Genomic DNA, 13,922 nt, shown 5'->3' on the forward strand with positions numbered 1-13,922 from the left:
CAAAACTGAGAACTCCATCTCCCGAGCTTTCAAAGAGCAACAGGTAAGCACCTCCTGGCCGAACAAAGGCACGTTTTTGGGAAAGCCGGTAAAAATGAATGTTTACTTCTTTATTCCTTTAAAATGCAAGAACAGAACAAAGCAAAACTATACCTCTGAACCATTTGGAGTCGTGTTTGATGGTACGCAGAGCCGGACTCTCTCCCAGACTGCGGTAAATGACAGCATCAATGGCCAGGAAGTCAGTCACCGTCCCTGTGAACAGGCTGCCCTCTGAGGTCAAAGGGCAGACGTCAGCGGTTAATAACCAGAAGTACACATTGACATTATGCCGTGATGATAGATGATGCAAAGAGCTGAAATGAAACGTCCTTGAGCGTAATGATGTTCATAAGCCGCGGTTAAGTGCATCGATGGAGGAAAATTAAAACATAATTGAAATGGTGTTAAACATTATGGTGTTCTGCAATCGCTGGAAGCAAAGCTGTTATTAGAAAAGATTAAAGAGCTATGAGGAAATAAATAAATTGCAGTTGAGAGATAATAACGTAAGGTAAGAGCAGTTTACCGGCAAACAGGGCCACATTAGCATGTTTCGGGTCATAAGGACATCTCGCCATTCCGCTGATGGGCTCTCCAACCAATTCTAGTGTGTCTCTCTGAAAATACACACACACATCTGTCAAGGAGGACATCACACAGCCTTTCACAGATGTTTCTCTGAAACTCAACCCTGACAAAATTCTTTATGACATTACTCTTTAGAGTAAAACATACTGTAGTGTAATTTGGCAGGTGTGTGTTGGCAATGCAAAATTGACTTTTGACACTGTATTTGGGAGGTTTTTTTATAAAGTTGAATCTGCACAGTATAGTCAAACAAACACACACAGACACACACATCTTGTAAAGACGGGATGTGACACTTTCTGACAGTCTGATAGCTGTTATAAACCACACATATCTCCAAACACATTCACAAGTGCTGCTATGATTCCAGCACGCTTCAAGCAACAGTGGAAACAGTGTGTTTGTGGTGCCTGTGGATTTATCTCACGACTAAAGCACATTCAAATTGTCTCAGTGTAACAGAAACCTGCTGGCTTTTCTCAGTTTAGATTTTATAATTTAACCAGAAAAAAATGAAGCCTATTTTAAGAGCATATGGTTTCTACAATATTTTTAATGAGAATGAAAGGGACGATACACTTGTTAGGATCCTTTGGTGACTAATATGATGCTTGCAAGACCATATTGCGAGATATGACATACAGAATACTGTTACAAATGACCCAAAATTGTTTTGTGTTTTATAATGGCTTTAAATCACAATCAGAATCAGAAGGAGCTTTATTACCAAGTATGTTTACGCACACAAGGAATTTGACTTGGCGACGGGAGCTTAAAAATGACACTTTGGCCCCAAATGTGATGTGTGATTAATTAGCGATTAATTAGATTAATTAATCGCAAAATCATGTTATTAATTAAAATCAAAAATTGAACCGCTTCACAGCCCTAGTTATTTTATTGATAAACAGTTTGTTGAATGGGTCGTGTAACTTTGTCGCATTTAAGTTTAGCCAGTAAGGGTTCTAGTAGTAACCAGAAATAATACTGGCTGGCTGGACATACTTTTAACTAGCTAATGGTGGATGTTACCAGAAGTTTTGAGCCAAAAATTGTTGCAGGGCCGGATTATCCAATGGACATCAAGGGGCCAGGCCCATGAGCACTTGGGGCCCAAGCAAGGGGAAGAAAATTGTACATAACAGTGTTTCTGCTATATATATTCTGCCGTGCGCTTCTCTGGGATGTGCTAATGTAGGTGCGTATACAAAACAGTGTTTCTCTAACTTAGTAAGTCTGTCTCTTGATTTAACTTTTACGAGCCCTCTGGCGGCTTTTGTTCAGAAGAAGTGACAAATCTAGCTACTTCTTGGATAAACCTTACATTTCATTCAGTGGGAAAATGTTGCCAGTGCTGCCCCGCGAGCGTGAGGTATCTCTTTCCCGGCCCAGCATCCCTCTCTCGGCATCACTCTGTACAGTGAGCGGCAGGAAGAAGCAGCACATTTAATTTACAATACGACAGCTGACTACTGAATGAAATGAGTAGCCTCTGGTGTTTCCAACAACCTGTCACTGTTATCGACTGGATATAAAAACATGAACACAGCTCGCCTGTAAATATGCAAATGGTTACCTAGTCGGAGGCTGTGTGAAAAAACAGTGTCATAATCTCTGAATCCAAAACCTATGAATTAGAATAGGCCTACCCTCACGTTGTCTTAAATCTCAGATGGTATGAGTTGTTTTTACATGTATTTTGTGAATTTTATATTGATATAATAATGATCAGGTCTGCCTTCATTATTAGATAATCCACAGTGCTTTTACATACATTGTAAAATGTTTACGTACACATAAATATTATGATGTTTTTATACAGGTATATAGCCTAATGAAGTAGGCTATATAAATGTACTCGCTTATATAAGAACGCGAGTCGCAAGGTGCCTGTTACTCAAATAAAGCATTACAAATTGATCAATTACTCTTATAGTATAATAATTCACAAAGACTGCCTGTTTATTCTTAGAAGAAATGAAGATGCTAATGACACTTAAGAATATTCTTAAGAACATTTCTGTGAATCTGGCGTGTTTGTGTGAATTATGGATTACTTTAATATAATTAATTTATCGTGTGCATGTGTGTGTTGGGTGGGGGTTGGGTCCACAAGACACTTGTGCCCAGGGGCCTCTGAATTCTTAATCCGGACCTCGAGGTAAGGCTTGTTGTTGCTTTGAAACCGTCTATAAAGACCCTTAAACATCCACAAAACCTTTCTGTTACAGAAAATGTTTGTTGCAGTGAAAAAGGTTCTAGGAAATTGTTCTTCTAGGAAGCTTTGAATAAAAGGTTTCATTGAGGATAAAAATAGATCTTGGCATGGATGCAGAATTGAATGTGGCATTTTCATATGCAAAATAATGATTTTCATTTTGATTTCGGAGTTGCGTGTCTTGGGAGAACTTTGAAGGAATAGAAAAGGCATTCTTGTCATTCAAAACCTGTATGGCTTTCTTTCTTCTGTGAAACACTAAAGGAGATATTTTGAGAAATGTCTCGGGGGGAGGGGGCGATGGGGGTATGATGGGTTGTGTCCATACAATGAAAGTCTACATAGAGGACATTGATGTTTGGTTACCAACATTCTCTAAAATATTTAAGATAATATAATCAAAACATATTTTTGTGTTCTGCAGATGAAAGAAAGTTATACGGGTTGCAAAAAACACTTTAAGGTGACCTATCTCTTAAGTGAAAGGACAGAAGTGCTAAATCTCACATAGACAAACAAAATTAAAAAAAATATATTTTATCCTCAATACAGAGTTATGAACTTAAATTGGATCTTTTAATGACTGTGTATTATTAAACTTTGCGTGCGGTATATGTCATGGGAAAATGCTGGGAAGACAGTGAAGGCTGCAGGGCATTCTGGGAACACTCACCGTGTAATTGGCGCACAGCGGGTTGAACGCGTTTGTCCCGCACACGAACAGCCCTCCATCATGGCTCAACAGCACCTTTATGTAATTACGACACTCCTCCTACAGCAAAAAGCAATGAAGAGATCCTTTTATTAAACAATCCATTACCGGCTTTGTGTTGGGATAGAGTCTCCATCACCCTATTTCGTAAGCTTGTAACAATGATTTACAATTTGAGCTGTTGGGTATAATCGTCTCGTGTAAAGAAAAGTATAGGCTTACGTAAAGAAACCCGCAATGTTACGTTTTAAATATAGCTCATGATAAAGATAAGCAAGTTAGGCACTGCATCTTTAATACATTAGGTTATCTCCATGTGCATAAACACTATAGAAATGAATTTTCCTATTAATTACTTTATGGAAACAGATATGATGTTATCAGACTCTGTGTATTTGTTTTGCTTGGGCTGATCTTTAAATCACAATAGCTTGGCAGCGTGCGACTTCCATGTCATTTCAACAACGCCCTTTGAATCCTAATAAATATTTGACTGGAGGGGAGCGAGCCAGACAAAGAAAAAGAGACGCAGAATAAGGGTTCAGAAATGAAAGTACACCGGGTGGAGCAAAACGTACAAAAGAATAATGCTGTAAATGTTTACATAGCAAATCATTTTATTTACCTAGACATTATTATTAGTATTAGGGAATTTATGAATACAGACACCTGATTAGTGGTCCCCGGCATGCAGCTCCGCCACAGAGCCCACACTCCGAGTGCCACCCTGAAATGATCCCCATTTTTCCCTATTTTTGAGAGGTGTTCTGTCAACGCATATGTACGATCGTGCTGCATGTGTCGGAGTAACAGGAAGTAGGAACTTGAATGCTTTGCGACATGAGTCGCGAGCACCAGCTGCGAACACTCATGCAACAGGAATGCCTTTGTTCCCTGACGGACATCAATGGAACGTTTTGAAGTGGTATTTTGTTGAAATCGCTGCAGGAGGACCCCATCACGCAGCTCCACCACAGGGCCCATTGACTGCTCTGCCCGTTGAATTTGACTGGGTCTCCTGGTGGAGCTGATGCCCGAGGGGGTCGACACCGAGGTCAGGCTCTTTGAGGTGATTAGCAAGACTGCTGAGGATGTTGTTACAGATGCAAGCTCACCGTTCACTCGATGTGTGTGCGCGTGTGTGTGCGTAGGCACAAGAGATCAGAGCGAAGTTACAAATACATTTAAGCAGCTCAGAGTGTTAAACATTTGCTCCCTACTGATAGATCAACTTAGAGTGTGTGTGCGTGTGTGTGCATGTGTTTCCTTGTTTGAACAAGAGAACAAAGACGTCTTTTTATCTTTGATAAGCTAAAGCAGAGATCTTCAGCTGGAGGCCAAATCTGACCCTTCAATCATTATTATGGGTCTAAATGATTGACAGTCCATACAATGAACCAGTCGTTTAAGCGCACACACATGGAGATGCAAATATGGCTCCATTACCTGAAGTTGAAATCTTAAAACAAAGCTGCAAACATTCTCAATACTCAGAATCATTCTGTTTGTTCTGGCTCATCAGCCATCATTACCTCATTAATAGTGTTCTTAAAGGGACAGTTCACCCAAAAAGAAACATTCTGTCATAATTTATACACCCTCACATCATAATTTATCTGTATGTGACTCTTTCTTCTGTGTTACACAAAAGAAGATATTTTGAGAAATGTCTCAGTGGTCAATGGAAGTTGGTTCCCAACGTTCTTCGAAATATCTTCTTTTGCATTCTGCAGAAATAAGAAAGTCATGCAGGTTTGGAATGACATGAGGGTAAGTAAATGATGACAGAATCTTAGTTTTTTTAAGGTGATCTTAGCAGATCTTTTAAAAGGTTGTAAAATGCCAAATGCAGATTTTGCAGAAACCCAATTATATTATTATACTGAAGTTTAAATGTGTTTAACATGTGAACGATCTTAACTTACAATGAGGGAGAAAATCTGAAAAAAACGATTTGCCCCTTGAATAATTTTTCCTCTGCTTATGAATTAAATAGACGAAGAGCCCTGCAGCTAAAGAAGTTTCTGTGTGATTATGACTTTATTGTCCAGATTGTGTATTTTCACCTGGATTGTATGAATGATCTGAACGTTAATGCATCATCCTTGCCGGTTTTCCTCTTAAAACAATGATGCAATGGCAGGAAAATTGGGCAGCAATTTGCTTTCGATTATCAGCCAATTACAAAACAATACAGCTGCGACTACAAAACACAGAACAAGTTTTCAAAGACTAGGAGCATCCTAGCAGGCTTCATAAGCCATTTCTTCAGTATGCAATATGGAACCTGTTTGTGGTATACTGGTATAGTATACTACTTGGGATACTGTTTCCCACAATGCAATGCGCCCATCTTGACCCTCTGTGATCTTGAACCTTTTTCTCATTATTGAATTGTCCAAAATTTCAAAGCAAGAACGGATTAAACATTTAAGGCACCAACATTTAAAAAAACATAACCTTGGTTACATCATCAGAAAACAAAAGAGACAGTGAATTTTTATATCTACAAGATGAAATTATAAAAGCAAACATTTTTGTCTTCGGAATAATGTGGAACCGTGCCGAACAAGACCGGGGACATTTCTTTATCATCTTTGTGTCTTTAACATGTAACGTAGTGGCCTTGAAAGAGTTTGTTTCTTTTTCTTTAGTTTATGTTGGGCGCCAGACAGTTTTCATTAACTGTCGCAAACTCTCTTCGACCCGTTCAGCAATTGAATAACCTCCCAAATCAAAAATGTTTAAATAACAAGATTATTATTAAATCAGTTCAAATCTTGTGTAAACAACAAAACATTTGGAAACGTACATGAGCATGACATCCATATAGGAACATGTAACAAAACCTAAATATAAATTAACAATTTCTCACCAAACTCCAAATAAAGAATCTCACACTGGAAACGTAAAAGAAAGTTATTTGCGGATTAATATAATCTATAATCCGCTATAGCATTTGAGTCTTTGTGTATCAGCGTACTTATTTCCCAATACTGTCCGGTAAGTCCTAGAGCATGCAACTGTAATTTCCTTCCAACTTTTCTTCGGACCCCTAAATGTGCACATTAGGCAATTCCAAAAAAAGAAGGGAAAAACTCTTCAAACCATTTACGACGTGCCACCGTTTGCAGAGGAGGGCCGTCGGTCCGTTTTCAAACTCTCCTTGCGCTGAATCCACATCCACAGAAACGGGACGTAATATCCACAAGGTTCTCAAGTGAAGTAAGACCGAATTCCAGTCCAACCTTTCAGCAAACACACGCTACGCAAGTTTTCGCCATTTCCACCGCGCTCTGACTTCCGTCTCTCTCCTCTTCCGGATGTCATTACCTCTCTTTTTATCCAATATCCACCGCCTTCCCTCCAGACTTCATCATTTTTCGTTAGGATAAATTATAAGATAAATTATTAAGATGAATTTGTTACAGATTTGTAACTTTTTTGTGACTTTTTCGTTTACTGAAACCGGTGTAACATTCAGCGATTTGGAGTATGCGAGGTGAAGAGCATACGAAGAGCGTATCCGTTACACGCTCTCCCCCTCATCGGAAGTCAATCAATGGGTGACCTCAACTTCCATCCTGAAATCCAAGAAAGTCTTCTTCCTCGGAGGAGTCCTGAAACATTTCAAGAATTTTCAATTTTTCCCTTTTTTCTATCTCTTCAGCTGTAGGATAACAAGGCTTGAGATTACAGACATGAACGTTTCGAACATCTTCCCCGGAGCTTTCCAAAGCGACTTGATAGTTTACAGGTCCCAGTTTCCGTACGACTCGGTAAGGTCCTTTCCATTTCTTAGCCAACTTGGCTGTAAAGTGACACAATGCACTTGACTGTGGGAAGGCCCTCAGCCATACTCGATCTTGAAATTTGTAAGTCACTTCTGTTCGGTTTTTATTATAGTTCCTAAGTTGACGAAGCCGTGCCTTCCTAGAACTGATTTCCACATTCTTCTGCAATTGTTTCAATCGATGAACAGTTTCATATGGTACAGTGTCTGGGGAGATGACGACATCTGCTTGAAGGATTCTGTCCATAGGACTTTGTAGTTTTCTTCCTATGTGTAGCTCAGCAGGCGTCACTCCGATTGTTTCTTGTACGGCTGAGTTTACTGCAAATCTGAATTCGCAGAGGAAAACATCCCATTTCCTATGGTTGTCCTCAACATAAGATGCAATCATACCCTTCAATGTACGATTTACCCTTTCGGTCATGTTTGTTTGGGGATGGTAAGCTGTGGTAAGTTTTGGGGTGATTGTCCACTGGCTACAAAGTTCTTGAAAGACTGCAGAAACAAACTGAGACCCTCGATCAGAAAGAATATGGGTAGGCACTCCCCATCTAGTAAATATCTCTGTTCTGAGAATGCGTGCTATGGTCAAAGCAGTTGCAGATCGCATGGGAAAGAGCTCCACCCATCGTGTATGGTAATCCACAGTCACCAGTAGATACTCATGCTGTTGGGAGCTGCGAGGGAAGGGACCCATAATGTCAACTCCTAACATCTCATTAGGATGGTTAACAATATTCTGCTGAATTTTCCCTGCAGGCTTTTTATTGTCACTCTTTATTACTTGACACCGTTCACAGCATTTGACAAAACTCTTGACATCTGTCCACATCTTCGGCCAGAAAGCAACAGCGTACAGTCTTTTGTAGGTTTTAAAAATTCCCAGATGGCCACTGAGGGTATTGCTGTGATAAGCTTCCAATACCTGCAAGGTAAGTGAAGAGGGAATGTATATACGGAAGTGAGTCTGTTGATCAGTTAACTGTATTTTCCTGTACAATTTATCCTCCAAGACTGCATATTTCTCTTGAATTCCTCGGTCTTCCTCTGCTAATGCTTTAAATATTTTCCCCACCTCAGCATCCTTGTGCTGCTCTTGCCAGATGAGGTCAGCAGTGAAAGGGAGGTTGTTATCTATCTCTTTTTGCAAAGAGAGAACACACCCTGCAGAGGGAGTAATTCGAGAGAGAGCATCAGGAACCACATTAAGCTTTCCCTTGCGATATTCTACAATGAGATCAAATTTCTGTAACCTGAGAGCCCATCGTAGAAGACGATTTGTTGTCTTTGGGGAGGACAGGACCCATTGCAGTGCAGAATGGTCAGTTATCACTGTGACTAGTTTTTGTTCCAAATAGTGTTGCCACTTTTCTAAGGCCCATACCACAGCGAGGCACTCTTTTTCCGTAGCAGAATAGTTTGTTTCAGCCTTGTTGAGTGTCCTGCTGGCATACGCTATTACTTGTTCACAATCGGGTCCTGTTTTCTGTGTTAGGACAGCCCCAAGGCCAGTTGCACTTGCATCCGTGTAGACCGTAAATGACAGATCTGGGTTTGGATGGCCCAGTATTGGGGGTGAAGTCAAACATGCTTTAAGTTGATCAAAAGCCTCTTGGCACTTAGGAGACCAAATGAAAGGACATCCCTTTTTTTTCAAACTATTCAATGGTTCCGCTATCTGGGAGAATCCAGGTACAAAGCGATGGTACCATCCAGACAAACCAAGAAATCTTTGCACTTCCTTAAGGTTTCTGGGGGCCGGGTATGCCCGAATGCTTTCTACCTTTTCAGGATCTGCAGTGATACCTTCCTGATTTACTATGTGTCCCAGAAATTTGATTTGTTTCATGCAGAATCTACTTTTCTTCAGATTAATAGTAAGTCCTGCTTGATGAAGTTTGGTGAACACCTTCTGAAGGTCTAAGAGATGTTGATTCACTGAAGAGGAATAAATTATAATGTCATCCAAATAAACAAAGCAACATTGACCCTTTAGCTCTCCAAGGACCAACTCCATTAGCCTTTGGAAAGTCGCTGGAGCATTCTTTAGACCAAAAGGCATCACATTAAAGTGATAGAGGCCTGACGGTGTTATGAAGGCAGTTCTCTGCTTACTTTCTGAGGCCATCGCTACCTGCCAGTAACCGCTGTTTAAGTCAATTGTTGAGAAGATAACTGAACCGGCGAGGGACTCCAGAATCTCTGTAATAGTAGGCAGGGGATAAGCATCATTTTCAGTGCATGAATTAAGTTTTCTGTAGTCCACACAAAATCTATAACTGCCATCTTTTTTTGGGACCAATACCACTGGAGAAGACCAGCCAGAATGTGATGGTTCAATAATTCCAGAGGATAACATCTCTGCCAGTTGCTCCTTTACTATGACCTGTTTTGCTGGGGACATCCTGTAAGATTTTTGTTTTATGGGAACATTGCTTGTTGAGTATATGTGATGCTTCAGCACATTCGTTCTGCCAGTATCGTGTGTGCACACCTGAGAATTTGATTGAAGAATATCCTGCAATTGTTGTTTTTCAGATTCATATACCTGGGCAGACGATAGAGCCTGATCTATATACTCTTGCACACTCAGGCGTCCTAATTCCGAAGGACACATTGGGGGTGGATTTGAACTAATGAGGCCCAACTGCTGTGTTTGTTGGCCTTGTCTCCAACTGTTCTTATTTTCAGAACTTTTCCATCCAGACACATAGGAATTCCCAGGTTGAAAGGGATGGAAAACCATGGGTGCCTTTTTGAACCCATACACCTGATCGGCAACGTTTATTTGAATTTGGCTGTGGAAAATAAAGTCAAGGCCTAAGATAATTCCGTATGCAAGAGCGTGTGTTGGAAGTACTGCTACAGGCATGTTAACAATGTTTCCATGTACCTCAATGTCTAAAGTGGTCCACCCAAGTGGAGACTCCGATTTCCCATTAGCTAGATATAAAGGCCCATTTGTCCACGGCCTAAGAACTTCCTTTACACCTTTCAGTTCAGCCCAAAGGTGTTCATGTAGCAAAGTATAGCTGGCACCTGTATCAACAATAGCCTTACCATACCAAGACTTAATGTGTATGGGTATAATCAGTTGCTGTGGAGTAGCCATTGATTCAAAAGGAGAAGTTAATGCAGAATTTTCTTTCCTTGGAATTTGCTTGGATGTCACAGACGAGGCCGATGAGTTGGTGAGGTGTCTACTGGCTTGTGAATTGTAAGATTTCTGCTTATGTTGATTTGCAACCTGTTGTTGGGCCGGAGAATATTGAGGGCATGAGCCCGGGGAGTGGGAGCCTTTACAGCGCCAACACAGAGGTACCTTTCCTCCCTGCTGACTTCCAGGACTAACCCCTTTCTGATTTATATTTACCTTCCTTAGCTGGAAGCTATGCTCATACTTAAGTTGTTGCTCATAGTCTTTCTCTAATTGATGCCCAAGGCGCACAAGTTCATCCACATTCTCCACTCTTCCTCTGAGCTGACTAGCTAGGTATGGTTTTATGTGTTTCATGATTAGTTTTACGATATCTGATTCCAAAAGTTTTGGATTCCACCTAGTACAGAGTGCTCTATACGAATACGCAAAATCTCTGATAGATTCATTGTCCCCTTGGGTTTTAGTTCGGACACGTTCAGCAAGTTCATCCTCGTAATCCTCAGCCAAAAATGCTGATATGAAGGCAGTTTTGAAAACTTCCCAAGATCTCACTTGGGAACGAGTTATTTCCCACCAATCTCGAGCAGTGCCATGAAGAACGGTTCTGAATGTAGCAAGAATATCATTATCTGGTAAAGGATGTATTGCAAGAAAATCTTCACACTTCGATAAATAAAGTAAGGGGTCAGCATCATCTCCTGGTTTACCATACGTAGGAAAGGTTAATCTGATATGATCAGTTTTTGATGCAGGACTAATACCAGATGCAATAGGTACGGACATGACGCTTTGAGAACAAGGCGACAAAAGAGGAGTTAATTGCTTTATAGTCTTGTGGATAGTTTCCATTTCACCCTTGTGAGTTTCCGCAATTGACTCAACTTTCCCACTCACATCATCCAGTTTTACAGACAAGTTCTTTAAGACTGAAGTACAATCATTCAGACATTTGGTAATGTCAACATTTTTCTGTTCAAAAGACTTCTGAGTACCTTGAAGTTCTCCTTGAAGCTCCTTTTGCATCTGTTCCATCATAAACCCAAGTTCAGACAAAAGAGAATCTTTGAACCCATCCAATTCCTCTGATATCAATGTTTTCGTGGCTTTTAGTATAGTATCCATTTCACGATCATGCTTTTCCTTGTTTGATGACATAACTGCATGGAGGCTGCGAAAACTTTGTTCAGTTTGATCAGTAAGTTTGGTCAATTTTGACTCTAGATGGAAACGACTTCGTTGTACCTGTTTGGTCAATTCATTGATAACCTGGTCCTGTTTTTGCCGAAATTTGTCCAGGTTATCGTGAACCTGAAAGGTGAGCTGCCCCATTTTTCTGCCAGTACCGGGAAGCACATACGGAAGCTCATATTGAACAGAGTCAGTCGAAGAACCATTGCGTACTTCTTTTTGGTTTTCTTCAGCTTGGTTTACAGACTCAGGGGACACAAGCTCCATTTCTTCAGATTGTGAAACGGAGGAGGTTTGAGCCTGGTCATTTCTTATGGTATAGTTGGGGGGCAAAATTATAGGAGTAGAAACATCAGGGACTAGAGGATCCTCGTCTAATGAGGTAAAAAGAACAGGTGGACGTATAGGGGTAGACATGGTCAGGGATCAAAAAATAAAAAAACTGTTAACAATTTCCCATATAAAACAGCATCAAATCCTACAAAAATATGAGCATTACTTGTTCGGTGACACTTTCACAATAAACAGAATTTATGCATTAGACCTCTTTGTCTTTATAGTTTCAAAAGTTCCATAACTCAGTTCTCCCAAACTTGGTTCGATGCGAATGCTCAGTTTAGTTCGTGCCCCATGTTGGGCGCCATTCTGTAACGTAGTGGCCTTGAAAGAGTTTGTTTCTTTTTCTTTAGTTTATGTTGGGCGCCAGACAGTTTTCATTAACTGTCGCAAACTCTCTTCGACCCGTTCAGCAATTGAATAACCTCCCAAATCAAAAATGTTTAAATAACAAGATTATTATTAAATCAGTTCAAATCTTGTGTAAACAACAAAACATTTGGAAACGTACATGAGCATGACATCCATATAGGAACATGTAACAAAACCTAAATATAAATTAACAATTTCTCACCAAACTCCAAATAAAGAATCTCACACTGGAAACGTAAAAGAAAGTTATTTGCGGATTAATATAATCTATAATCCGCTATAGCATTTGAGTCTTTGTGTATCAGCGTACTTATTTCCCAATACTGTCCGTTAAGTCCTAGAGCATGCAACTGTAATTTCCTTCCAACTTTTCTTCGGACCCCTAAATGTGCACATTAGGCAATTCCAAAAAAAGAAGGGAAAAACTCTTCAAACCATTTACGACGTGCCACCGTTTGCAGAGGAGGGCCGTCGGTCCGTTTTCAAACTCTCCTTGCGCTGAATCCACATCCACAGAAACGGGACGTAATATCCACAAGGTTCTCAAGTGAAGTAAGACCGAATTCCAGTCCAACCTTTCAGCAAACACACGCTACGCAAGTTTTCGCCATTTCCACCGCGCTCTGACTTCCGTCTCTCTCCTCTTCCGGATGTCATTACCTCTCTTTTTATCCAATATCCACCGCCTTCCCTCCAGACTTCATCATTTTTCGTTAGGATAAATTATAAGATAAATTATTAAGATGAATTTGTTACAGATTTGTAACTTTTTTGTGACTTTTTCGTTTACTGAAACCGGTGTAACATTCAGCGATTTGGAGTATGCGAGGTGAAGAGCATACGAAGAGCGTATCCGTTACAAACATCTCCTCTATTTCTTGCAAAGAGATACTGAATCAAGCGGTTTGAACCCGAAGTCATAGGTGCACAGCACACGTGAGAAAAACACGCAGTAAACCCTGCGCAGGGGTGGGGAGATCTCACGTTCCGCTTCCTAAACTGTAAAATTGAATTCATCAGAGATGCAGGTTAGCGAGCAGCTCGATCCGTACAGCCATCAGAGGTGTAAAAAGCAGCTTTCGCTCTTGGGGAAAGCATAAGCAGTTCAGGTGTCTTTGAAAAGCCATCAAGAAAGTGTCAAGATTTATCCTTCAGATTACAACGTGTGACATCGCAGTATATATTCCCGACCCCAGATGACTTCACCAGCGTAACTTTCTACTCTGATTAAAGCCTGTGTTCTCCCGTTTCCCTATCTTCTTAACTCTTTCTGCCACTTTCTGTTCTCCATCTTCGTGTCTCTTATTGCCCCGTTCTCCCTATCGAATTGCTTTTTACTTTCTTCCGCACCAATTTCAACCTTTCATTTGACTCTCTTACGTTAGAAGGGCGTGTTCTGTACTGAGACACACCGCACTAAGATGGAGAGAAAAACGTACACTTGTTTTCCTGTAACAATATATAAGACTACTTTTATTATGACTTGCGATACTAAGAAATGACCGCAATTGAG

General features: G+C 40.4%; 1 protein-coding gene across 1 annotated transcript in view; it reads right to left on the reverse strand.

Moving 5' to 3' along the window:
- The window catches only part of sema6ba (sema domain, transmembrane domain (TM), and cytoplasmic domain, (semaphorin) 6Ba), a gene marked incomplete at both ends in the record, with an annotated part of 50,638 nt that overhangs the window by 25,245 nt on the left and 11,471 nt on the right, over positions 1-13,922 (reverse strand). Inside the window, 3 exons of the mRNA XM_079452648.1 lie at positions 154-273; positions 569-659; positions 3,522-3,620. Of these exons, the coding sequence (XP_079308774.1) occupies positions 154-273; positions 569-659; positions 3,522-3,620 (310 nt within the window). The remainder of the gene's footprint in view (positions 1-153; positions 274-568; positions 660-3,521; positions 3,621-13,922) is intronic.

The sequence above is a fragment of the Barbatula barbatula genome, assembly GCF_947034865.1.
Source record: "Barbatula barbatula genome assembly, chromosome: 3".
Taxonomy (NCBI): Eukaryota; Metazoa; Chordata; class Actinopteri; order Cypriniformes; family Nemacheilidae; genus Barbatula; species Barbatula barbatula.